Raw genomic sequence first — 27,688 nt, 5'->3', positions numbered from 1 at the left:
TTCTGGACCAACGTGTACAACAGACAACTGGCCACGTTCCGAGGTGAGTCTAGGGTCTCTCCAGGATGGTGAATGAAAGGGCTTTTCTTAGACTTGAACTACCGTACTTGAGTTAGCATAATACGTTTGGAAAGCCCCCGAATACTTTGGTAAGACACAGTTTAACACCTTTAAAGTTGTGTTAGCAGGTTGTGTAGTAGCCTATGTCATGTAGCTTTCACCTATATTGCAAAATACCCAGCTAACATGATTGTGAAGTTGTTAAACTGTGTCTACACAAGGTGCTTCAAAGTGCTTCAAATCATGTTAGCTAACTGGATTTTAAAAAGTGCGACCTGTAGCCTAGCCAACATAACACACAAGGCAGACTAATATTCCACAGGCTGTCCCAGTGATTTGTGCACTGTAAAAATGGCCTCTCTGGCCATACAGGCAACTTTCACTACTCCGGGATCAACCTGGCTGAAAGTTACCAGTTTAAACTTCCCAAAGTAGCCATACAGGATTGTGATGGGACAACTGCCCCTCACTGGTAATGTAAGGGGTTAAAGCAACCCTGGGGAGGCTATATGGGAGGCAGCCACTAAGGAAAAGACTTGTAGTGCCAGCCAATTAGGAGAAGGTTTATTGGAGGAGCCAATCAGGGCTAGGCTGGCCCATATAAGAAGAGGCTGCAGAGCAGGGGCAGTCACTCCCTAGAGTTTGAGGGAGGAGGGCTGGCTGCTTGGCTGGAGGACTATGGACAGAGCAGTGCTGGGCAGGGTCAGCAGAGCAGGAGAAAGCGCCAGGCTGACGGCTGCCCAATTGAGACCCTGATACCAGGGCAGAGGAGGTGCTGAGGCTGCGGGGAAGTGGCCCAGGGAAGGAGATGGCAGACTTGGAGGAGGGGCAGTACGTGGCTGCCAGCTATAGGGTCCCTGACTCAGGGACCCTCCATCCCTTGCCCCCGCTGGCCACTGAGGGAAGTGGCCAGTGCATGGACTGCAGTCTGCCAATGAGACGAGTGGCTAGAATCTGGACCGCAGATTGCCACTGAGGCAAGTGGTAGGACTGAGGACTGTCGGTCCCCTGGAAGGCGAGAAAGAACTGAGTGGGGCACAGCTGGAGGGCTGTGTCCAGAAGAGGATGATGTGGTCTGGGGAGCAACACAGGTCCTGGACACGGAGACAGGAGTGACAACTGGTGAGACACCACCTGAGCAGAGTGCACTGGCAACACCGAGCTAATTCCCAGGATGGCCAGCAGGAGGTGCTGTGGCGGTGAGTCTATGACACTCACTACTTTTGGAGAACCACTTCCAGAGCCATCTGAACACTGGTAATCAGTTTGGATCTATAGTGCCTATTAACAAGAGATCCCTGGGGCTGCCAGCCACAGACAACAAAACTCTGACTGCTTTTTGGGCCAAGGCATCAGCAATTCAGGGCCTTAGCTTCTGAAATCAATCACAGAAGGTATACAATGGGATTTCAAAACAACTCGCTGAACAGATAATTGCATGCACCAGTAGCCAGAGCTGGGATGAAATCAAGGGGTGGAAGGTGGTCTATGAGCAGGCCAAGGCAGTAGCGGTAAGTTCAGGGGAGCACAGTAGGTGTCCATTTTATGCTGCATTTTGAAAGACTGACCCATCACGAGCACAGAACACTGAATGGACATGGCCTGCACTTGAGGATGTTACAGTCAGAAAAGCGATTAGCTCTGCTACCCAGGCCAAACCTGCTGAGCCCAACAAGAATCACACCAAGCTTGCCAAGACCTTCGCGAGTTAATGAGAGACATGCAGGCTGCTCCACTTCAGGAGACAGAGCTTGAAGAGGACGTGCCATCCCTACCCAGTCAGTCCTGTTTGTTTGTAATATCTCTTTTCTTGGACATTGTGGACATGTTGTGAGTGTTCAGACAAAGCTGCCGGTGGTGGCAGTGTTGTTATGGGGAAGTTCTGGCTCTATGATAGGGTGGAAATGTCTACCTGTCTCTGTGCTTCCCTCCACCTCTCTGGTCATTCCTGCTCTGGTTACTGTGATGAATATGGGAATGAGCTAATAAAATATTACAGAAATCTGTATGACCTATCCACTTGGCATGGCTATCCCTTGGGGGATGTGGGGGAGGGAGAATTGATTTTTCTCCCAGATGCATGGGAGATCAGAGAAGGTGTCTGAGACATGGATCCATTAGGGCTGTGGGGGTGAGGGTCAACTCATTTGAATGGAACACCCTACCGAGATAATGGAAATAGCACACCAGGTATTTCAGCCGGAGTTCCCACAGTACCCTGCTGTACATGGAACTCTGTCTGGGTTCCCAAAGGATCCTGCAGGGCCCAGGTCTTGGAGGTCTCTTGCTGTGCTGTCAGAGTCTTCTCCCTCTGAGACTGGGCCAATGCTTCCAGCAAAGCCAAGCATTGTTCCCTCTGCCCCTTGGCTTCCACCTGGAACCAGGCCAACTCCTGCTCTACTCAGACCAGCTGGCTAATGACTTTCCCTTGGTATATGTTGGACTCGTCCAACTCTTGTTGGCACTTCCTCAGCAGGTCCCTCACATCTTGGGCATCATGGTCTCACCACTGGGCTCTTTTCCGGTGTCTCCTTACCCTGGCTCCCAGCCCCTCTGCTTTCTTTCCAGTCTGGGCCCAGACCCTCTCAGTCCTGGGTCACTCTCAGGTCTTTCCCACATGAGGGCTAAGTAACCCACCCAGTCTCACCCCAAGATTACGGGCCACGCCAGGTCCTTGACCACACCAACCTGGAATCTAGCTCTCCGGCCCTGTACCTCCAGCTCAAATTCTGCTGTGGGATAGATTCGGGTCTCTCCATGTACATTGGAAACGTAGTGGGAGGTGTCAGTCCAGGCTAGTTGCCTTCACCTGGTCCTCCCAAACCACGGTGTACCTACACCCTGAGTCTAACAGGCCCTTAACTACCATTCCTCGCAGCCTGTCACTACCCCTTGGTCAGGCCACCCTCATCTTTGGCGTAGACCCCCCCCCCACTGATTGGTCCCACTCTAACAGTTTAAAATAGTCACATTCCATTACTGGGCAGTTCCTGGCCCCACCTGTAGCAGACTACCAGGTCTCCTAGCTCCTTCGCACTAGTACTTCCCATAGGCTGCAGGGCTCCCCGGACTCCTTGCAATTGCAGTGCACCCTTTGAGTCTAGAAGCCTTGGGCCTTTCCCCCTTGTGAGCTTCCCTGGGCCACCCCCCGGTGCACCCCTCTCAGTTTACCAGACAGCTTGGGCCATTCCTCTCCTTTGACCTCAAAGTAGGCCTCAGCTCACTTGATTGCTTCCCCCACTAAGGCTGGCTGTAAACTCCTTACCCAGCTGTGCCCCTCCTGGTAGGACCTTCATGAATTGCTCTAGGATCACCTGATCCAGGAGCTTCTCCACCAAGCTGATCTCTGGACAAAGTCAGCGCATTGCCAGGCCCCGTAACTTCTGCGCCAGAATCCGTGCCTGCTCCCCTTGCGGGAATGATGCTGTCTGGAACTTGTGCCTGTACGTCTCTGATGTCAGCCCTAGCCAATCCAAAATGGTTGCCTTCACCACTAGGTAGGAACTTGCCTGCTCATCGCTTACCACCCAGTAAGCTGTCTGTGCCTCACCCATCAGGAACGGTGCTACACAGACTGCCCAAGTTGACTCTTTCCAGTCTGCTGCTTTGCCACCTGCTCAAAGGTCTGAAGGAAGGCCTAGGGGTCATTGTCTGATCTGAGTTTTGCCAGGCCTGGAGCCAGCCAACCACCAGTTCCATCACCGACTGGGCTCTTGGGTGTGGTGTGACCCGACCGCCTCTGTATCCACTCCTGCTGGTTGAAGTGGATCTCCTGCCACCATTGCTGCACCACAAACTGGACCTCCTGTTGCCATTGCAGGTTCTCCATTAATTGCATCAGTAGGGCCTGGGTCAGCTGCTGCTGCCCCTGCATAGCAGTCTCCTGATGTTGCTGGCCTGCCACCAACAGGAATATCCCCTCGTCCATGGCCATGTGCCCCTTGTTGATCAGAGGTCAGTCCAAAGGATCCCACTTCTGGTACTAAATGTAACAGCATGGCACCCACCTCTCACGCATGCCCCTTCTGGTTAGATGTGTCTGCAATATCAGGCCATCCCCTCAGGGCTTCCTCCCTGGAGGCAATGGTTTCACTCTCTTGGTCTACTCTGGCCCCAGCTGGGCCACTAATAGTTCAGTTCCCCTTCTGGGGGTCTCTTGCTGTCTGACTGTAGGACAGTTCCCCACTGGGCTATGGGGGGACACCCAGGCCCACCCACTACTCTGGGTTCCAGCACAGGGACCCTAAGAATAGCAGCCACATGCCATCATGTTCCTTTAACTACATTGCTTTCAGTTCCCTGGGCCACTTTTCCGTGGCCCCAGCCTTTACCAAAGCTTCATCCTTACCCCGGGGCTCATCTAAGTTCAGACCCAGAAGCCAGCCAGGAGCTCTTCCTTACTGCTCCAGTCCCTGCCAGCACTGAGCTGTCCACGGTGCTGCAGTTCCCTTTAGCCAGTCAGGAGCTCCGTCTGTGCTCCTCTAGATCCAGCAAGGAACTGACTGTCTCTAGCTCTGCACCTCCTTTTAGATGGCCCTCCCGCAGAAGCAGCCACTCTAGGCTGCTTGGACTCCTCTACTGCTCCTTTCCTGGTACAGGTGTGGCAGGACACTGAGGCCTCCAGTAAGGGGCCTCTGGGCCTAGCCCACTCCACCACAGACAGCCTGCATGGCTAGCCAAATCCTCCTCCCTGCACAGTGGAACCATACCAGTTCCCCTCCAGTTTGGACCATCTGACAGGGCAAGGGAAGCATCTGACACAGGCTGTTTACATCTGTCTATGATTAAAAATGGAGAACTCTTCTTGGTTGTAAAAGTACCTGTTATATTTCCTCAAACCTGAATGTTTTGAGGTAATATAACAAGGACAAAAATACTAACTGAAAGAAGTGAGACATTTAAGGAGAGGTGTCCCAGGGCACCAGGAGAACCACTGCAGTGATGCTTCCATTTGTCCTTCAGCCTTTGTCAATTCTGCCTGGATGATGCAGGCCTTTCTTCTCAAATTATGCTTAGAAATTCCTTCCTGTGTCCATTTCATGACATGACCAATGGATGTTCATTCTAAGGTCACAAACTGCCATTTATATAACAAGGCTACAGCATGTTGATCTAGACATATGTCCTCTGTGCAGACACTCAGATAATAAGGAGAAATTCACCTCCGTTGAGTTTACCATCAAGATTTATTGATATGAGAGACAAATGTTGTATGAATCAATATTTAAATTGGGGGAAACTAAATCCTGACATTAACAAACACAAGAAGTCAGTTTACATACGTTTACATATTCCAAATGTTTTAAATCAGAAGTATCTGCAGCTCTCTCCTGTGGCTGTGAAGATGATGGCAGAGAGCCAGAATCAGACTATTATTTGCTTCCTAGCAGCCAGTCAGGAAGCATATAATTGCATAACTGAACTGATTGGCTGAAGCAAGAAAAATTGTTAGCTTCTGAAGAGCCAATCAGGATGCAGTCATTTGCATATGAGATCTAACTGGTTAACATTGTTACAGACTTCAGTATAGTTGATCTCTGAGGAAGCAAACAGCAGAAATTTCCTGATGCATCACAGGACAGTTTCGAGCCAATTCTACACCAGGATTTTCTTCTTGCACACACAGTATTATTGTAGCTATATACACTTTCCTTCTCCCTAATGGCCTCCCCCTCAATACACACAGAGCTCTTCACATCAGCCCATGCACCGGCAGGGGATAGAATATGCTTGTGACTCAGGAGAGGTTAAGACTAATTCCTGCTCTGAATTAGGTGCTTTATAAGAGTTTAAAAAGCCTGGAGAAGGAAATGCTAAATTTTCACCTTCTCCACTGTAGGAGATTTTTTGTTTGGCCCTGAAGCCCGTCATGACATGATTAATAAGGGGGACCATCCACCCAGACCCCCGGTAAACCAGCAATGGGGAAAGTAGGCTCTGAATTCTCTGCCCCCCACAAAACCTTGGGGAAGAGCATTCTGTGACATCATCAAAACAAGACATCACTCGCAGTTCCATGACTAGGTATCTCGTAGGTCGGCGGCACAGGGTGTGAAGAGCAAGCCCAGCACAATCAGCAACAACAGTCTCCTCTGGCGTGTCAGCCCCTCCTTGCCAGAAGGAAACCTCCCACAGGGCCAGGCAGGCAGCACCTTTGCCGGTATGGTAGAGCTGGCCCTGCCGCAGCAGGAATGTCCGACATGTTGACAATACCAGTACAGATGGGCAGATGCTGGCGTGGTAGGTGCTCTCTCCCTTGTGCTCAGGCACGCACTGAGCTCTGACAAATGATGCAGCAATTCGGCTTTCACCCATTCCGTCTCACCCAATGTGAGCTCCCTCCCACCACATAACAGCATTGACCTAGACATCTCATATTAATGGGTATTTATACAGGATTCATTGCACATCAGTCCATTCTGGCTACAAGTTCATAAGGATAATAAATCTACATAGAGACAGTAGTACGGTATCAGCTATTTTCCAATACAAACCTCTACCCCAACCTTTATTTGTAGGTCAAAGAAAGATCCTCTACTACAGTGACCTTCCTATGACCTTTGACATTCATTTTTTAAAGATAAAAATCCAGTGTGGGAAAAAGGCACATATATAACAAAAGCAGTGCTTACTAACCACAGGAATAAAAGGACACGGACTTGGACTCTTCTATCCACATCAACTGCAGTCCCTGATCATATTACCTCCAAACGGTTGCTAAATCTAACTCTGTCTGGTTCTCAAGTCCCCGTAACCACTGCCTATTTCTATTCATTTATAGTTAGTTACATCATATATATTTTCTTTAGCAAGGACATACTGAATTGCTTGCTAACGTGCACAGAGCTGCTATATTTTTAGAAGACTGGAGCCTTTATTTCTCTGCATCCTTTCTTCCAATCCTAGCTCCTGAGCTGTTAGCTTTCTCTTCTTGTCTCTTTGGGGAGAGCTGAGAGTCCCTTGTAAAGTCTTCTCCAGTTTTTCTGTCCACAGGTGTCTGTAGCCATGGGGTGCCAAAGAAACCCCCCTCACAGTATTCCCAGGAAATTATGCAGAACAGGAGATGATTCTTCTACCAATAAAATAGGTTTCCTCTGATCATGTATGTCAGGCCATGGCCAATAAAACGAGCAGCTGCCATGGACATCTCAATTTAAAAGAGATTACAGTCTAAGGGACTGTAGTGAGGGCCTCCTGCCCATCTGTTTGGGAGAGACAGGCAAAAAGAGACACCACCAAAGTCATCCTGTTCTCAGCAATTTGTCTCTTTTCCGCTCAGGTCAAATGTTACAGTCCATTTGTTCTACCAGAAAGTGGTGAATCGTATCAAAAGTGGGACGATCCTTTATATCTCGGCTCCAACACTTTAACATCAGGTCAAACACAGAGTTTGGACACAGAGATGTTTGGGACAGATAGATCTGCAAGCAGGAAAAATACAACTAGTTCAGGGTTATTAATTACCCAATTAATAACAAGGGACGGCTGCCCTTTCTCTAGGTTTTACAAGACAGTGACCAGCCATGCATTTTCTTAACACTTACTGGGGTAACTTCCTCTTAGCAGGTAAAGTTTCAATGTCATTTTTTTTGTCAGCCCCCCAGGGAGGAAACTGATACATGCATACACATTAGCTATGTGGGTGTTTTGTTACCTCAGTTGATAACACAGCTGTGATCAGAAAAAGGGATTTTCATCCAGTGAGAAATTCCAACATTTCAAAATTTGTTCCAAATCGAAACAAAAAGTCAAAATTTCCGTATTTCCATTAAATGAAAATTCTAGTACACCCCAGACAGGGACAATGGGAAATACTTAAGATTAACAATAGTACTTACATTTCACAAAGGTTATGCTAAAAAAGCAGCTGAATCATTAGAAAAACCAATTTAGCTGACTACTCTGAAGGGAGGAGGGAAGGTAGGAGCCATCCAGAAGGAAAGAGAGAGGAGGAGGAGGAGAACGGAGGTATGGTGCAGGAGAGAGGAAGATCAAGTTGGGTAAGGGATTCTTCCTTGACACAGATGGATCTCCAAGGACTCACCAGGGAAGGGTGACCCAGTGAGGAGGCTGTGGGTTCAGATATTTATTGCTTTGTTTCATATTTGCTCTCCTGTGCTTTACATGATTAAGTAAAGAGCATGTGTTAGACCCTGTGCAAAGTGTACGACGTGTGCTCACCGCTTCACAACTGCTATAGGCCCCTGAGAGAGAGATACTGTATCCAGAAGCTCACACCATTTGGGTGGAGTTCAGGGAGTGGGTTAAGTAACTGGGGCAGCTGGAGGGGCAGCATGGGGCAGGTAGGCTGAGCAGTTCCATTTCTGAGAAGGGGCAGCAGATTGAGAGTCAGTGCCCAGGATGTGCCAGACAGGCCCAAGGAGGAAACAATGCTGCAGCCTGCTGAGACCCAGGGAAGTTTGAAACACCCCCAGGGATTCAGAGCAATGAGGCGTGGCTTCTCCTCACAGCAGTCCTAGTGGGTGGTAAGGAGGGGTGCTGGCTAGGATCTGTGGCACCTAGAATCACAGCAAGAATTTGTGCCCCCTGCCAGCAGCTGGCCCTTTGCTGGCAGTCTCAGCAGAGAAGCCAAGGCCTGTGTGAGCCATGATAACACAACTCCGTGTCATCACTAGACAAAACAATCTCCAGGTCAAGAGACATTGGTACGGAGTGTGTGTGTAAGGCTTATCCTGCTGCTCCAACTGTTCTAGAAAGAAAGAGGGGACTTCAAGCTTAAGGGCTGTTGAATTGGTACCTTTCACCTTCCCTCTCAGTGAGCCATTGTGAACTAATCAAACCAAGGATTAGATTTTACACCTCAAAACCCAATTTGAAGCTAATATCTTGGTCTGAAAGCATAACAATTAAGGAATGTAGTTGCCCTTGGGGTTTTGCTCAAAAAGCTTTACCCTGCATGGCAGCAGATTTTGGAAGTGCTTTTCAAAGGAATCCATCCAACTGAAGAGTAGGTCCATGGGACACTGTTCAAAGGGCTTTCCCCTCTGACCTTTAAAAGCAGTAGCTCTAAAGGTATTTTACCCAGCTCCAAAAGTGAAATCTGGGTCACATCTCTGTCAGTTCAGGTGCTCCGACACTAGCCTGATGCGTGTGTAGTGAGAGAGTTCCTGATACCCTTAGACGTGGCAACGAGGCTAGTGCACATTCTGGGGTCCCCTGAAAGCTAGGGGATGGGCCACAATTATTTTTCTTCCTCTTCTCTATCCTTTCTTCATGTTGAATTGTTCCCGAGTGTGTAATTGGCTCCAGTTAGGAACCATTTGGTCAATTTGGAAGAATGAAGAAAACCGTGGGCTTTTCTGCCTGATTGGCACTATAAGAGCTGCCAGTTATTAATCACGAATGAGCACTATTACAGCTCAGCAAACTATTCATAACAAATATTGTATGCAACAAATGTAGCCGCCCTTTCTGCTCCAGGTACATCTCTGGGCAGAGAGGGATTTCCTGAAATGGATTCAATGTTCCAAATTATTCTACATCTTTATTGGTGAATTGTTTTAAGCTCTGTGAATTGATCCCAATTCATTCTCCAGGCATATTTTGATATACTATTTGCTCGTTGCAGTGATTAGTCACATAAAGCAGGTGACAGGTTTCAGAGTGGCAGCCGTGTTAGTCTGCGTCAGCAAAAAGAACAGGAGGACTTGTGGCACCTTAGAGACTAACCAATTTATTTGAGCATAAGCTTTCGTGGGCTAAAGCCCACTTCATCAGATGCGTGCAGTGGAAAATACAGTAGGAAGAGATATATATATATATATATATATATATAGACAGAGAAATTAATTAATTAATTCCAGTTCTGCAGTTTCTCATTGTAGTCTGTTTTTGAAGTTTTTTTGTTGAATAATTGCAACTTTTAGGTCTGTAATTGAGTGTCCAGGGAGGTTGAAATGTTCTCCGACTGGTTTTTGAATGTTATAATTCTTGATGTCTGTTTTGTGTCTGTTTATTATTTTACGTAGAGACTGTCCAGTTTGGCCAATGTACATGGCAGAGGGGCATTGCTGGCACATGATGGCATATATCACATTGGTAGATGTGCAGGTGAATGAGCCTCTGATACTGTGGCTGATGTGATTAGGTCCTATGATGGTGTCCCCTGAATAGATATGGGACAGAGTTGGCAACAGGCTTTGTTGCAAGGATAGGTTCCTGGGTTAGTGTTTTGTTGTGTGGTGTGCGGTTGCTGGTGAGTATTTGCTTCAGGTTGGGGGGCTGTCTGTAAGCGAGGACTGGCCTGTCTCCCAAGATCTGTGAGAGTGATGGGTCGTCCTTCAGGATAGGTTGTAGATCCTTGATGATGCACTGGAACCTCTCCCCATGCTAATTTCCCCCCACTGTTACTCTCACATTCTTGTCAACTGTTTGAAATGGGCCATCCTGATTCACTACAAACGTTTTTTTCTCCTGCTGATAATAGCTCACCTTAATCGATTAGTCTCATTAGAGTGGGTATGGCAACCCCCATTTTTTCATGTTCTCTGTATATATATATATATATATCTTCCTACTGTATTTTTCACTACGTGCATCTGATGAAGTGGGCTTTAGCCCACGAGAGCTTATGCTCAAATAAATTTGTTAGTCTCTCAGTTGCCACAAGTACTCCTCATTCATAAGACAGGTGATAATGACTAGCTGAACAAGCCCTTTCAGGGATCATACTTGTATGTGGACATTCAAAATTTGATTTCCACAAATCCTTGTACATGTGACTTTGAAAATCATATTCCACAACCTGTTCCTGCAATTGAAACCTATCCCTGGAATGAGTGTGGAAAGCAAACCAAAAAGCAGGGTGGCTGAGCTCAGTTGCCATGAATTCATTCCAGAATTGGAGTGCATATTTCCTGAAGTTTGTTGCAGTGTTTGCCCATCCCTTGTTGCTATGCCTGTCTGCCAAGTGCCTTCAGTGTGCTCTGTGCCATATACACAAGAAAAGACTGAGAGCCTTCCCCCCCAAGAATGCCATACTAGGTCCGACCTGAGAACTCTCACTGGTGGCAACTTCCATTTGCCTGTCTAACCCAGAGCCACCCACATCCTCTGGCTCACCTACCCCTGTAAGCTGCACTCGCAGATCAGCTCTCACACTCACTAAGCGAGCCTCTCCCTCAACCTTGTCTTCAGCCAACACTGCTCCCTCTCTGATCTCTGTCTCTCAGAATTCCCTCTCCAAACCTCACTCAAACCCATCAGCATCGCCCACAGCCTCCTGGCCCTCCATAGCCTCTGGGCTGCTCACATCCATGTCTGCTCTGCCAGTCTCAGTCTTCTCTTCAGCACACTCCCTCCACTCTGCTTTCTCCGGCCCTGATGACTCCCGCACCCCACTCTGCCAGCATAGAGTCTGACCCGCTGACTGGTTCACTCCCAGCTCTGGCTATTATGCTCCTGGATGGCCTGCAGGGAGTCCCATGACCATGCTGAGGTCCTCCTCTGCAGACTTCTTGACTCCTACTTTTCCTCTTTCACTGAATCCCATGTACCCCCCATTACTTCCTCAACTACCCTTCAACTTCCTCCTGAAACCCTCTTCCACCCCTCTCTGTCCAGGAGCTGCCTGACTTTGTCATGTGGAAAATGGACAAAGCCCCCTTCTCCTCAAACGCCTTCTTCCCCTTCTCCCCTGTTGCTGACCTTGAGGTGTTTCACCTCCTCTCCCCAGCTTCAGCAGTCCTGTCCCTGCCTGTTGCCTATCTCCATTGCCCCCAGGCTCCTTCCAGTCTCATTCTCCTTCTCAGTCTGTCATAACCCCCCAGTCCTTTCCCCTCCTAATGTAAGCCAGTGTGGGTCCCCCCGACCCGCAGTAAACCATTCCTCAATGCCTGCTTTGTCTCCCGTCACTTCATTACTTGCTGAGCGTGCAGTCTGCAACCAACATGCACTGAACTCCTCTCCTCCAGCTCTGACCTGGCTCCCTCCCAGCCTGGCTCCTGCCCTCGATACTCCACTGACTCTGGTCTCAGCCTGCTCTCTAATGACCCCTTTCTGGCCAAATCGAAGGGCCTCTTCTCAGCCTCCTCTTTTTCATCCTCTCTGCAACACTGGTTCACAGATTGGATTCTAAGACCAGGAGTGTGATGATAACCAGCACTTTCCCACATGAGTCCCCCCTTTGGGGTGTACCGTGCAGAGGCCTGGCACCTATGAATGACAAGACAGCAGTCATTTGGCTCCCAAGAAAAGGGACAGAGGTCCATGGAATAAAGACAATGAGGAGTCCGGTGGCACCTTAAAGACTAACAAAGTTATTTGGGCAGAAGCTTTCATGGGTAAAAAATCCACTTCATCTTCTGCATCTGAAGAAGTGGGGTTTTTACCCACAAAAGCTTATGCCCAAATAAATGTGTTCGCCTTTAAGGTGCCACTGGACTTCTCGTTGTTTTTGTGGATACAGACTAACATGGCTACCCCTCTGATACATGGAATAAAGAGCAGAGTCAGAGAAGGAACCCAAAGGATTTTGCTTCAGCTGCCGTCTGGGGGGAGCACAGGTGGCAGGGGAGGGCACAGAAGGCAATGCAGGCAGGAACAGCCTCCAGTAGGGTGAGCACGAGGAAGGCAAGTGGAGGCTGTGAGGGCCAGAGTCACAGAAAAGGCCCAGCCAGAGGGGAGGAGGTGTTCCCACTGGAGAGATGTGGAGGAGAGACCAAGAAAGTCGAGGCTGACAGTGAGTAAATGGCAGCGTCAGAGACAGCAGGAGTGTGGAGTGTGGACTGGGCTAGGAGGAGGTGACGAAGGGACTCAGGGAGAGCAGCACGTGGAGTAAAGGGAAGCAGGACACAGGGGATCCAGTGGGGTGCAAGAGGAGGGGAAGAGCCTATGCTCCGAGGGTCTCTGAGGTGAAGGGAGGCAGAGCATCTGCTGGAGAGGCCAGGGATGGAAGGCAGAGGAGGCCAGGGCTGTGTGAGGGCCAGGAAAAGGGAGCAGCTGAACAAGATTTGGGAGAGCAAAGGGGGAGAGGTGGTGTTGCCTCACCTGCCTGCCCTGGCTCCGGAAGAACTCCCCGGTGTTCTCGATGACCTGCTCGTCCGAGAGGAGGCTGTAGGGCTGCTCCTTGCACAGCGTGAACATCTCCCAGAGTGTGATCCCGAACGCCCAGACATCGCTGGCTGTGGTGAACTTGCCCTGTGGAGAGAAGAGCGGGTCGGCTGCTGCCACATGCACAGAGCTGTTTGTGCCCAGCCTACCGATCTGGGACACAACTGGTGGGAAGAGTTGACCGTTTCAATCCACTGTCTGCACATGCAAGAGGTAGGGAAGCACAAACCCAGCCAGAGGGGGGAACTGGAGTCTCACCAGCTCCTTCTCTGAGCAGTCACACATGGACAGCATGCCCTCGCTATAACGCCCTTCACAATTACGAACCTTGGGATACAGCGAACCTGGTCCCTTGATCCCACCTCGAGCCCTGGCGCTGCGGTGGGGGGCTGAGAGCTCCTCCGGCCCTGGGGCTGTGGTGTGGGGCTGAGAGCTCCTCCGGCCCTGGGGCTGTGAAGCTGCAGAACGCTGAGTGCTCCTTCGGGGCAGAGAGCTGTCAGCCGCGGCCATGGTCCGGAGGAGCTCTCAGCTCCCACTGTGGGGCACGAGTTGTCAGCCACCCTCATTCCCCCAAGCAGGGCTCTTTCGCTATAACAAACCTCTGGCTATAACGAACAAAAGGCTTGGCTCCCCAGGCGTTCGTTACGGAAAGGGTGTACTGTACTTTTAAACCTAGGTGCGGTAGGTATCCTGGATATTGACTGCAAGGAGGTGAAGAGCGTTGGGGGATAAGAAACACATGGTGCCCGCAGCCTCGGCAGTAGGGCTTTGAGGAAGCTGCTCTCTTTGCCGGGGAAATGCGTTCCATGCAGACCTTCCGGAGACAGAGTCTCGTACACACTACGACCCACTCTCATCTTACCCCCGTGCAGAGGGGAGGGAGTGACTGCAGTAAGAGAGCCAGGCTGCAGGGTGGATGGGTGTCTTCTCTGGCAAACGCCAGACAGCCCTAAGAGGTTGCAGCTTGGGGAAGGGTCCCTGGTTCGGGAAGCAAGTCGGAGAGAAATTCAGGGTGCTTCTGCCTCTCTCTGACAGGTGGGGTTTGTGTCACCAGCGGCAGCAATCCCAGGGGTGAGCTGCTGTGCTCTCCCCTCAGCACTGGAGCGTGGCCCTTTGCTCTGAGCAGCACACGGTCATTTCTCGGTGATTGGGTCTCTGCATTAACCAGCTAATAAAACGACTGCAAGGCGGTGTGACACTAATACATTAAGGGTGGGCGGGGCAATGAGTTGCTGGAGGCTTGGCAAGGACTCAAGTTATCCTGGATGGAGATTAGCTGCCACAAAGAAAGAAAATGGGCCAGTTCTGTGTGACACCTACATTCCTAATCTGCAAGAGGGGATTAAACAGCATGGTTCACAGACATTACATTTTTTTGAGTTGGAAACACCACTGAGGACAGAGAAATAATACAAAGGAACCTAGACAGTATAACAACACAGGCAGAACACAGCCAAATAAGATACAAGCGGGGGAAAGGTAGGTAATCACTGGAGACAGACCACTCAGGCACATAGATACATGATGGGAGGCAGAGCTCTAGGCATGACACTAGACAGGAAATTAGTCTTGAGGTTGCAATGAGATATAGCTGCCAAAAAGTCGAATGTGATTTTGGCCTCTGAATGCACAAAGTTGCGGGGTCAAAGGGTAGGGGCAGGCGTTGCCTCTGGTGCGACTGCACCTGGAATATTGTGCTCAGTTCTGGACAACACACTGCCAGAAAAATAATCAGCAGCACAAATGATCAGGGATCTGGCGGGCCTGGCTTGTGAGAAAAGATCAAGGAACGAGTTCTCCGCAGCTTCACCAGGCGGTGACTACAGATGCCATGAGAACAGTCGGCAAATATCTGAGGGGTGTTCACACAAGGAGGAAAAGGAATAATGTGGTGTGTTATAAGAGAGTATGATTCAGAGCAATGGTGCAAAATTATGAAAATGTTTACCTACCAGATGTGTAGGCCTGTTTCTTGGGGTGAGGATCACTGTGTTGGGCACTAAGGGAAGTGGGGGGTAACTGCATGACTGGACAGATTAGTTAGAAAATGGAAACCAGGAGGAATATGAGAGGAATGTCCTGAGAGTGAAACACATCAGGCTGCAGAGCTGGCTCCTGAGGGGAAGAGGTGGGAGCCATATTGCTTGGGACCTTGAAACTTAGACTAGGCAAATCAGTGAGGCCATCCTGTGGGTACCAGTCTTACCAGGCTGGCTGGGTGCATGGCACCCTGCGGTGCTTTCTTGCCCCTAACTCCCATCCCTATGAGTCTTGCCACCTTTCTGGCACCTTGTTACAATACCGCTGGCAGTGCTGCCTATCTACTAATTAACTCCAGGGCCAGATTTTCAAAGGTATTCAGGTGCCCAAAGAGGCAGATCGGCACCTCCTGGGATTTTCAAAATTGCTGCAGCAGGGGCCAGATCCACAAAGAGAGTTAGGCGCTGTGACGCTGAGCAAATCACAGGAACAACACTGCGATGCACAAAACCTGGGCTCCTGTACTATGCATGGGGAGAGACAGGCCCCTTGGAATTTGATTCACAAAAACCTGCGCGCTAGGCGGGGAGCTGCCTAGCCAATGGGAGATGCTGAGGAGAGGGGAGTGTTTTAAGCCTCACCCCTCTCAGGAATATACGCACCTAACTCCAGACGGCAGGGAAGTGCCTATCTCTGAGCTCTGAAACTCACCCCACTGCCGGGATTCAGAGACCAGGCTCCAGCCTGGCTGGGAACGTCTGCAATGATATTCTTAGCTCCGCTGCCCGAGTCAGCCGACTCAGGCGTTGAGACTTGCTGCCGCGGGGTTTTTTTGCAGGACAGACATACCCTGAGGTGCCTGCCTTGCGCCACACACGGTGACTGGAGGAGGCAATGCTGGTGGTGCCCACCTTCCAGCTTTCAGCCCAGTCATTAGCGCACTCCTGGGGATGTCAGAGACCCAGGTTCAGCTTCCCCCACTCTGCCGGAAGAGGAGAAAAGATTGAACAGGACCCTCCCGCCACTCCGCTCAGTGCTCTAACCCCGCAGCTATGGGATCGTCTGACATGGGGTGCCTTCAGTCTCTCCTGCTGAAGCTGTTGAAAGAGTCATTGGACCCGAGAGAGATGTGAGAATGACTCTGTAGATTGGTGGTTAGGGCATGCACATGAGAGGTGGGAGACCCAGGTCCTGATTCAGTAACTCTTTAGTTATTTAACCTGTTTAGCTTCAACAGAAGACTGAGGACTCGCTACGCCAGAACATCCCCTAGCTCGGGAGTTAGTGCACTCACCTGAGGGGGCGAAGGCTCTGTTCAAATCCTTTCTTCCCCAGTCAGAGGAAGACAGCAAAGGGCTGAAGAAAGTACTCCAGTTGGAGCTTGGGTTTACTCCGGACTTTGGTTGCTTCTGAATAGGTGGAGTGTTGGTTTAGCTAAACAGACATACCAATCAGGGGAAACTGAGGCACCAGCCACTCTTGCACAGGGAAGGTAAGAAATGTGTAATAGTTTAAATACTTAAAATCCAGTTTAAGCTAGTGAGTTGAGAAAGAGGGAAAAGATCTCTCTCCTTCCTGCCACATTTTGGCAATTGATAAACAGAGGCACAGAGAGGTGACTTGCTCAGATCCGAGCAGGGAATCTGTAGCATTCAGGAATAAAAACCCAGCTTTCAGACATTCACTCCTGTGCTGTAACCACGTGGTTGCCTTCCTTCTCTGGAGGAAGAGATGGGCTCAGTTCAGTTTGATGGAACAGTGCCACTGCGGTCTGCATGGTGGAGAGTCAGAGGCTGCACACAGCATATGGGATGCGTGGCATAGAGGGTGCCTCCAGTTACCAAAGGGGATACACGATAAGCGGTACAGCCAGCTGCCAAGATCCTATTGATTCGTAAAGGAGACAATAAGGATAGAAAAGGAGACTTGTGCTGTTACTCAGTTTCCTGTACAAAGTGTGCACACACCCACACCCACACCCCATGGGGGGCACATACTAAAGGAAGAGAGAAAGAGCGCTGTGAGCAGCCCCTACCAGGAGGATACTTTCCCAGGCCATCCAGCGTATCGGTAGCACAGCTCTGCCCTGGATACGGTAATAATCCCCGCTGTATAGATTCCTGCTCATTCCAAAATCTGCAATCTTGATGGTGTAGTTGTTCCCAACCAGGCAGTTGCGGGTGGCCAGGTCTCTGTGCACAAAGTTCAGGGAGGCTAAATACTTCATTCCAGAGGCGATCTGGGTGGCCATGAACAGTAGGTTGGAATAGCTGCATTTAAAACAAACAGAAAGTCAAAGGAGAGTTTCCTTGCAGTTGCTTTTCTCTGGACTCTTCCTGCTGCGGGAATCTTGCATGCTGTGTGTTGCAATAAGCACAATGGTGTCACTTAACTCCTCATTCCTCACTATCCCTGTCAGTCTAGAGTGTACATTTGCAATGAACTAACTGCCTTCCCGGAAGTGTGAGCCATGTATGGGCTAGCCACCTGAGCACGGATCCAGGGGTCTGGTGGGCTTGAGAGCCCAAGCTGCAATGTTCACACTGCTATTTTAGCACACTAGCTGGAGCCCCGCCTGTGTGACTCTGGCTCCCTGCACTCTCTCCCAGCTGCACTGTAGACATACCCTGAGATGTTGAGAGCCCATAAACCAGGGATTTCACAACTGTGGGACAGATTCTCCAAAGCACTCAGCTCCCATTTAGTCACCAAAAGAAGTAGCCAGATTTCCAAGGGTGCTCAGCACAGGGTCCTCAGCCATTTTGACAATCTGGCCTCAATGGTGTATGCTGATCACTTGGAAATTTGGCTCCAAGCTATTGGGAAATCTGGCCCCACGTCACACAAGTCCCTGATTTATGGGTGCTGGTTGGGGCTTAGGTATCTAAGTGACCTGACTGGCAGTCACAGACAGAGAGGCTAGTGCCTGTAAATCTGGCCCTAAACGGCATATTGTTATTTCGTGGGGAAGAGCTTGTGTTCTTGCAGGGCTGAGAAAGGGCAGGATGTCCTGACTGCCACCATTACCATGTCTCTAGAAATACCGTTTGTTATTTTTCATGCCCTTAATCCTGCCCCCTTGTGCACATGTATTATGACACTGTCTTTAATGACATGATCACATGTGGGTTTTGCCAGCAGACTCTGTCTCAAACAACTCAGAACTGGGAAGATGAGTGAATGAGGCTGGTGCCTTCAGAAAGAAAAAATACAGTCTTGTGGTTAAGGCAGTGGGCTAGGACCCAGGAAAGAAGGGTCCTATCACTGGCTCTGCCACAAGCTTCCCTGGGATGGTAGGCAAGATAGCCTTGGTTCAGAATTTTCAGAAGCAGCCACGATTTATCCTTATTTGTGTTACTGCAGCACCAAGGAGCTCTGCCGCTACCCAGTGTACTGCACTGCCTGGCCCATTTGTGTGGGCTCATGGCACAAACACACACCAGGTTGTTACATTTGCACCACTTGTGTATTTATTCCTTCCTTGCCAAGTATAACAGTGTACGTCAGGGTTACAGCAAGAGGAGGTTTCCCCACAGCCTTCACTCTTCAGCCCTATATCACCCTCTGAGCTTTCCTTCTCAGTTTTCCTGGCTTCCTGCTCCTTCCACTTATGTCCTCCCAACTACATCATTAACCCAGTGATTACCACCCAGGTGCTCATAATCCCCCAACAGAAAATGTTTAATTGCTCATAGCTGAGTTTGCAGGCTTCTTCATGCTGCAGCCCCCGTCACAGGAACCTGGCCATGGACAAAGACCCATTGTGCAAGGCGCTGTACAAACACAGAACAAAGAGACGCTTCCTGCCCCAAAGACTTTGCAATCTGAGTATAAGACAAAAGACAACAGACAGACAGACGGGGGCCTACAAAGAAACAAGGAGACAGCATTGATCAGCAGGATGGGCCATGGTCTCGTCACACCAGCAGCCTAACCATTGTCAAGTTTGTTGTCACCATCACCTCGAAGGAGAGTTTCAAGGAGGGGTTTGAATGTGTATAATTGGGTAGGGTGTGGGTGTTTACAGGGAGCTCCTCCCATGAATGAGGAGCAGGACGGGAGAAAGCACACAGTGGCCGGTTTGGAGATTTAACGAGTGGGCAGTGAAGGCTGGCATTGGCAGGAGGAGAGCGGGGAGCTGACCTCTCAAGAGCAAATGAGAGATGATTGGTGGGCGCGGATAGGCCATGAAGAGCCCTGAAAGTGAAGCCAAGCAGCTTCTATTTGAGGCAATGTGGGGGCAGTGGAGGGAGGCAAAGGAGCGAAGGGGTGATAAGGGCAAAGCAATGGGCTAGGGAAATGATCTTTGCAGCAACATTCTGAATGCTCTGAGTGGGGCAAGATTGCATCTGTCAAGGCCAGAGAGAAGGATGTGGCAGTCATCCAGATGTGAGATGAGAGCCTGGACGAACCTCTGAGCTGTGTGGATGGATAGAAAGGGCTGTATCTTAGATGGTATGGATGAGGAAGGGCAAGATTTAGACATAGATGGAAATGAGGACCTAAAGAGAGGGCCGAGTCAAAGATGACACCCCGGTTATGGGCCTGAGTGACAGCATGGTGGTGCTGTCTACAGTGACTGAGGAGGTAGCAGGAAGGGTTCGGGGGGAAGGTTAGGAGCTCTGTTTTAGCCATATTTTCCATGCAATGGCAGCTAGACTTCCACGAGGAGATGTCCAAGAGACAGGCTGAGATTTCAGTTTGGACAGAAGAAGGCAGGTCTGGAGCAGAGAGGTAGATCTGTGTGTCATCAGCATAGAGATTACCCAGAGATAAGGTGGAGAGGGACAAGAGAAGGGAACCAAGGACAGAGCCCTGTGGAACCCCCACAGAAAGTTGCAGGGGGCACAAGGAGGATCCTCCCAAGGGCACGCTGGAGGAATGATTAGAGAGGAAGGAGGAGAATCAAAAGAGGACAGTCACAGAAGCCAAGGGAAGAAGCAGATTTCAAGAACAAGAGCATGGCTGATGGTGCCAAAGGCAGCTGACTGGTCAAAGAGGATGAAGACGGAGCACTGGTTTTGAGCTTGGCTAGAAAGAGGTCATTAGTGACTTTGGTGAGTGTGGTTCCAGTGGAGCGCAAGGTGCAGAAGATGGATTGGAGAGGGTCTAGGGTGGAATTGGAGGAGAGGAACTTTAGACAGTGATTGTAAGCAGAGCATTCAATGAGCTAAGAGATGAAAGGAAGAAGGGAGCAAGTGTGGTCAAGGGGGGTGTTTTGAAGATGGAAGAGACTAAAATGTTTGTATTGTGTGGGGAACGAGCCAGAGACGAGCGAGGGCTAACAAGAAGAGTAAGGGAGAGGATGAGAGTGGGTGTGAGGGAGATCAGGAGACGGGATGGGGACACTGGGACAGGTTGTGGGGTTAGAGGAGAGCAAATGAGAAACTTCTGTGTCTATGACAAGAGAGAAGGAGGCGAAGCTGTAGAAGGGGAACGGAAGGCTGTGTCTTATTTTGCCAGTGTTCTCTTTCAAGAAATTAGGTAGCTCTTGTGTAGGAGGAGAAGTGGGGGAGGGAGGGTTTGAGGATTGAGTCAAAGGAGGTGAAAAGTCAGCTGGGATTGCCCGCATGGAATTTGATCAGTGTGGAAAAGTAGAGTGGCTTGGCATAGGACGATGGCAGAACTGAAGGAACAAGTTGTTGGCATGATCAGAGGATACTAGAGATGCTCTGCTGCATGAGAGAGGATGTTGGGGATGAGCTAGGGCTGGGGCTGGCAAAGGATTCAAGAGAATCAACAACCACCAGGGAAGAAAGGGAAGAGAACGCAGGGAGCAGAGAGCAGCAGAGAAATTAATTATCGGCATTGATGGAATGAAAGTCAAAGAGGGTATGTCTACACTGCAATGTAAGTCCAGGGTTAGCAGAACTCGAGTTAGCAGACCCTGGGTTTGTTAACCTAGGGCTTGAGCATCTACACCCATTTGTAACCCCAGGTTAGGAATTGGTGAACCGTGGGTCCCAACCTAGGGCTCCAGCCTCTACACTGCATTATATGGGCCCGAGTCCAAACACCCATATCCCAGACTTCTTAGCACCCTCCCAAAATGTGGCTGCTCTCGCCCTTTGTTTGTGGGGGAGTGTGGAAGAACGTGGGACTGTGTGATACTTTTGGCAGACTCCCAGAGCACAAGTCCAGTGGGACTGCATTTACACTGCAAAGCAATAGGGCTTGAAGGGTCTCAGCTTGACTCAGGCTTGGACCCTTCAACCCCCATGGGACTTGGGGTCCGAGCCCTGGGTTAGCACAATTTGTGTGAAGACAGAAGGGGAGGGGTTAGTCTTTAGCCTGAATTTGAACCCTAGACACACCCAGAAGGATCGAGTGACAGAGTGAGGGGGAGCTGCTGAAAGAGACCAGGTGATGGGGGACCTCAGAACTCATGGTGAGATCACAGAAAGCAGGGCTTGGGGAAGACCAGGTCAAGTGAATGGCTCTTCTGGTGAGTGGGAGAGCCCAACCAGTGCTGCTTGGTTGATGAGGTGAAGGTGAGGAACCACGAGCTAAGGGGTCGGATGGGTCATCAGTATGGAAGCTGAAATAACACTCTATTAACACTGATGGAATAAATTGGCCCAAAGAGTCAAAGGGGTTAATGTGACCCTCTCACTGTCCAATATTAAACAGTTTTAAACAAGGTTTGGTATACAGAGACCTCAGCTGGCTTAGTCCAGAGGCAAAGAACACCATTAAGCACCTTTAACCTTTTATTAAAGAGACAGGAAAGAAGGAAAAACAGTTAAAGCATCTGAAATGTACAGTAAATTATTTAAGGCTTTCTTTTTAACAATATCCCTTGTTCCCTTTACCTTTAGCTGAAGAGAGTTTTAGAAGGAAAACACCTCCAAGTGACAGGTTTTTAGGTGGTACTACACATGGTAATAGCTGTTCTTTTGGGGGGAAAGGGAAGAAGTTAGGTGAGCTGGACTGGAGCTGTTATTGTTGCTGCTGTTGAAGTCCGATCCTGTTTTCTAAAAGACAAACCAAGACAAACACACACAAAATTGGGGGAGAAAAGAACAGTCAAGATGGAAAATGCAGCTTCCGTCTCTGGTGAGAACTCTTACTTGCAACTTCCCTGCTGGAGAAATAGAGGCGCAGCACCTGGTCTGATCAGCCACTCTGAGACCTGGCAAACTAGTACCAGCATCGGGCAGTTCAGGGCACTGCTTTTATCTGCTCTTTTGGTCACAGGCTCACAGCAGTGTTGCAAAGTATGCAGTCTTGGCTGGCTAAGCCAGACTCTTATTAGACAGAAGGCAAAAGGAGATGGATAGGAAAGAGAAGAAATATGGTGGAGAAGGAAAAGAACACACAGAAGGGTGTGCGGGTGGCGGCAGAGTTTGACAACGTCTCACATCCCAGATAGTTTGGGATTTAACTGAAGCCGGTGGAGGTGGTGATGTCATCTGGGACCCTCTTTCTGGCCCATGCTGGTCAGGACATTGTTCAGGATCTGGACTCTGAAAGCCCAACAGTGTTACAGTGGATCATGGGGGACTCAGGAGATGGTGGGGGTGGCAGCCAAGATGGTGAAGCTCGCTCCTTCAGATTCTCCTGTCATTCAGTTGGCCATGATCTGTGTCCAGTTTTTAATCCATCTGATGTATGCCGTGTTAATTTTGTATTGTTCTAGTTTTTTAATCAAAATATCATGCAGCTGCTAGTCAAATGCCTCACAGAAGTCCACAATTGCACTATCAACCAAACTTGTAATCTCATAACATAAAAAGATCAAGTTAGCTTCACAGGATCAATTTTCCATAAACCCATGTTGATTGGCACTAATTATATTATCCTCCATTAATTCTTTATCAATCAAGTCCCATATCAGCTGTTCCATTATTTTGCCTAGGATCGATGTCAGGCTGACAGGCCTATAATTACCCACGTCATCCTGTTTACTTTTTTAAGATATTGGCAGAACATTCGCTTTCGTCCAGCAGTCTTCTGGAACTTCCCCAGTGTTCCAAGATTAATTGACTATCAACATTAATGGTCCAGTGAGCTTTTTGGACAGCTTGTTTAGGAAAAATGTTTCTACACAAAAATTAATAGATGAATCTGCAGCGGCTCTGGTGCAACTGGCCATTTAAAAGTATTTAGAGTCTTTTCCCACCATTATGTTTCAAAATTGAAAGTTTATATGCTAACGGGTAACCAAAATATAAACTCTTTGTTGGATAACATTTTTTTCATTGTATAGACAAAATTCCTCCACCATATACACAAAATTTCTCCATAGGATAAAATTCTCTCTCTGAGATAAAAACTTCTCCATCAGTTGCTATACTTTTCAATCACATTTTATCCTTCAATGGAAAAAGTTTTATGAGTTGCTCCAGAGAGAGAAAGTTTTATCTGATGGAGAAGTGCAGCTGCTGATGAATTAACTCTTCTCTCTCAAGCGGGCAGATGAAATCTTCTCTCTCAGTCCCGGCACTAGTGCTGTATGCAAACTCTGGAAGCCATCCTCCCTAGTTTGCCCCCAAACCCCAACACTCTCCTCAACTCCCCTCACTTAAACATTTAGAAAAACCAGGAAATGAATACACAAAACTGTATGTGAAGCAGTTTGGGTCGTCACACCCACAACATACTTGGCACAAACACACAAATGCAAGGGAATAAAGCCACCGACCAGTACATACTCTCTAGCTGTCCACCCATAGGCATCCACTTTATCACTGCTACCAGTACTGTCCGCAGCTGTGGATATTAGATGTTATAGTTGTGCCCCAGAAACCAACTGGTGCCAACTGGCAGAGGGCACAGAGACATATGGGCTTAAAGGGATCGTCCGGGTTCACCAAAAGAGGTTATGTAAGGTCTCTATTGAATGCCTGCGTCACACACATCATCGTGACCGTCGTGAAATGTCGGTGCAGATAACGTGTAAGGAGTTTATGTATGTTTACTGAAAATTGTGTTTTTAAAGCATGTAAGTTAAGACAGGTCACTAGAAGGTGATCCTAGGCAGTGGGGGGTAGCAAACACTTATTTCTCAAGCAGACTATTGTGTATTGTATGCCATTGTGCCGACTCAGTTAGTATAAAAAACATTGGGCCTACCTGGAGACTGGCTGTGTTTGCTGCCTGGGCCAGGTGCAGGCCTGAGGATTTACAAAGACAACCCCCCCCCCCCCGCCCCCAGCCCCAGAATAAATCTCTTTAGAGGGAACCTCCTGTGGTAAGGGACCATAGTCTGTAACTGCAAAAAATAAGTGGAGAGGGGATGATTTCATCCCTCTGTCTGGGAAGACAAGCTGCCAGCAGGCTTGATCTTAGGAAAGAAAGGTCTCAGCCCTCCTGGCTGAAAACGCTGGGGCAATGACTTGGGGTAAGCTACTATGTAGGAGACAGGGGAATGTCTTGTGAGTTAAGTTTAGGCTCTAGAAAGCAGCTTATGAGTTTGTTACCATTTGTTTCCAGTGTTCTTACTTACTGTCATTTGAATCTCTGTTCTTTGGTAACAGACTTCTCCTTGTTTTCACTATCACTATAGCGAAGTGTTCTGCGTTAAGCAGAGTAGTGATCCTGAGATGAAACTGGTGCTTTGGTGTGTGCTCCTCCTTTGGGAGTAGAGAATCTGAGGTCTAATCTACACGTCAGACCTATATCGGTATAACTGTGTGGCTCGGGGTATGAAACATCCACATCCCTGAGCGATGTAGTTATACTGACCTAACCCCCGGTGTAGACAGTGCTAGGTTGGCGGGTTTAAGTGTAGACTTGCCCTGAGAGTTCTGTGAGTGTTGAGTGGAACAGCGGCTGGGCACTCCAGAGGAACTCTCCAGAGGAACTGTTGGTAATCTGAACAGAGACAATGAGGCTGGCAGAGGACTGGCAGGCAGTGCTTGCGTTGCCAGAGGCTGGTGGAGTCAGGAGGCTGACACACAATGGCACAGACAGGTGGTAGCAAGGAGCTTCACAACCTTGGGTACCCTGGGGAAGCATCGGAGTAGTTTGCTGTGAGGAGAGAGTGGCTTGGTAAAGGGACTGACAGAAGCTGGAATCCTGTGGCAGGCAAAGTAACGTTGTGGTGTTTAGTCTGTGGTGTGCAGTACTCGTGGTATGTTACACATCTAGCATCCGTAACTGGTTCACAATTCAGCTTGTTTTTAATATTAATGTACTTTAAGTTCAGGGCACTGAAACTGTTGCATTAGAACGTGCGACTTCTCCTCTTACCTGACGCATGGAATGTTGTTTGAAATGGTGAATTTACTGCAGATCTCCCGCTGTGACAGGAACTGGTTGAGGTCTCCGTTCTCCATATACTCTGTTATCATGCACAGAGGGTCATCACGCACACACACTCCCAGCAGCCGGATGATATTTGGGTCCTTCAGCCGGGACATGATCTTGATCTCCTTTAGGAAATCATTTCTTAAAAAGAGAAAGACATAATGTTAGGATATAGATATTCAGGCCTGTCGGTAAAGGCCTATACTGTAAGAATTTAGGTGTATTCTTATCACTTGGCTAGTTATAGAGGTATAAAAGAAAGAATCAAAATCACCGTCTGCCGGTGTAAGAGCCTTCTCTCACTGTGACAGTCTGAGGCCCTGTGCTTAGGCTCAGGCCTCTGGCTAAGCAGCAGAGGCAGCCATAAGCTGGGAAGGGACCGGCAACAGCCTCACATTCCAACCTAGTCACATTGAAAGAAGGTGCTATTGGGCTGTTACGATACAATCCTGTCCTGATGATGCCCGTCACCTCCAGAGAAAGGGAAGTGCCTAGAAAATGTAAAAGGAAACTTTGTTTGATAGCATCCCGTCTGGCAAGAACTCACTTATCAATAGCTGGGATGTGAAATCCTCATTTCTGTATTGTTTTGTCATTATAGTTCCCACTTTGCTATTGTTTGTCTGTATAATCTGTGTCTGGTTCTGTGATTGTTTCTGTCTGCTGTATAATTAATTTTGCTGGGTGTAAACTAATTAAGGTGGTGGGATATAATTGGTTACATAATCATGTTACAATATGTTAGGATTGGTTAGTTCAATTTCAGGAAAATGATTGGTTAAGGTATAGCTAAGCAGAACTCAAGTTTTACTATATAGTCTGCAGTCAATCAGGAAGTGAGTGGCTGGGGGGGGAATGGGAACAGGGAATGGGGGTGGGGAAATTGGAATCATGTTTGGCTAAAGAGGGAAATGGGAACAGGGAATGGGGGTAAGGAAATTGGAATCATGTTTGGCTAAGGGCAAGAATGGGAACAGGGATACAGGCGTAAGGCTCTGTGGTGTCAGAGCTGGGAAGGGGGACACTGAGGAAGGAAACTGGAATCATGCTTGCTGGAAGTTCACCCCAATAAACATGGAATTGTTTGCACCTTTGGACTTCGGGTATTGTTGCTTTCTGTTCATGCGAGAAGGACCAGGGAAGTAAGTGGGTGAAGGAATAAGCCCCCTAACACATAAGTCTGATTTCTTGAACACTGTCCTCTTTCCTTTTCTTGAGGCATCTGGGAGGAGCGAAGGGGAAATAGAGAGGCTCTGAATACGAGGAATGGGAGTTTTTCTGAAGTCTCCCAGAAGAGTTGCCTGTCTTTTTCTCCCTAAATTATTCTCCCACTGATTTCCCTTTATTCTGCTTTGTAACCAGAGTGCACCCTCTTGAAATCCCTTTTGCACCTACAGCTGCAGCACAGAAACAACCCCAGAGTGCAGGGCTTAGCCACACAGGCTCTGCAGGGAGGGAGCCTGTGGCTGGGCCAGGCCCCAGAGGGTTTTCTGAAGGTAGAAGGGAGTGGTGGGTGAGAAGGTGCAGAGGCTGTTCCAGATGTGGTGATGTCAAAGTCTCAGGGATAAAGGATGATGTATTAGCACTATGCGGGAAGTGAAAGTTTCTATACATCTGTCAATCCTGCGTCCATCACTGTAGTATATGATCAGGTCATTTTTCTATCAACATGTCTGTATTTCTATAGTTTCTACGAGTAACTGGATCAGCCCATGGGGCTAGCAGTCTAGTATTCTGTCACTGACAGTGGCTAGTACCACAGAAAAGGGTAAGAAACCAAAGTGCTGGCCATGATGGGAAACCTGCTCTCTGGAAGCGTTTCCTTCTAATCCCCAAGAGCTGGAAGTTGGCTCATGCCCATATAAATTCTGGAGGGCTTTTATCCAGTGTAAGGTCACTGTGGATGTTCCCATTCTCTACATAAATGTCCAGCCTTCTGTGAAACTGGCCAACCTTGTTGTTTTCATGTCATTCCTTATAACGCACACGATCACATCCTTTCCAAAGTACTCCTCCCACTCGGTGTCTTTGTGACCCTTTCCTGGATGAACTGGACTTGTTCACCTATCTCTGTGTGCACAGCATTAGTGGATAAGTCCACTAGTGCCTGCTGGATAGGGGGAGTGATATAATAAAATATATCATTATTAATCACACTTGTCCATCAAGAATGGATGATAGGTCTCTGCTCATGAGCTCCACTCAGCAGTCAGGATAAAACTGATATTCCACTGACTTCCATTACTTCTGTTCAAATACCCACTTATGTGCTAACTGCTCATATATGCACACACCAAGGGCTGACTCGCCTCTCACTTACACAAGT

General features: G+C 48.7%; 2 protein-coding genes across 2 annotated transcripts in view; both read right to left on the bottom strand.

The window, feature by feature from the left end:
• The window catches only part of CIMIP2A (ciliary microtubule inner protein 2A), a 67,425-nt gene extending 63,431 nt beyond the window's left edge, over window positions 1-3,994 (bottom strand). Inside the window, exon 1 of the mRNA XM_077836233.1 lies at window positions 3,795-3,994. Coding sequence (XP_077692359.1) covers window positions 3,795-3,994 — 200 coding nt within the window. The remainder of the gene's footprint in view (window positions 1-3,794) is intronic.
• Window positions 3,995-7,123: 3,129 nt separating this feature from the next.
• LOC144276263 (discoidin domain-containing receptor 2-like) overlaps window positions 7,124-27,688 on the bottom strand; it is a 123,321-nt gene continuing 102,756 nt past the window's right edge. The window contains exons 15-18 of the mRNA XM_077836232.1: window positions 25,306-25,503; window positions 17,147-17,381; window positions 13,069-13,218; window positions 7,124-7,481 (exon numbers count right to left, since the gene is read on the bottom strand). Of these exons, the coding sequence (XP_077692358.1) occupies window positions 7,341-7,481; window positions 13,069-13,218; window positions 17,147-17,381; window positions 25,306-25,503 (724 nt within the window). The 3' untranslated portion in view covers window positions 7,124-7,340. The remainder of the gene's footprint in view (window positions 7,482-13,068; window positions 13,219-17,146; window positions 17,382-25,305; window positions 25,504-27,688) is intronic.

Source organism: Eretmochelys imbricata, chromosome 16, assembly GCF_965152235.1.
Source record: "Eretmochelys imbricata isolate rEreImb1 chromosome 16, rEreImb1.hap1, whole genome shotgun sequence".
NCBI lineage: Eukaryota > Metazoa > Chordata > Testudines > Cheloniidae > Eretmochelys > Eretmochelys imbricata.
Note: the sequence above shows the minus strand (reverse complement) of the source record. Positions and strands in the feature narration are given on the sequence as shown.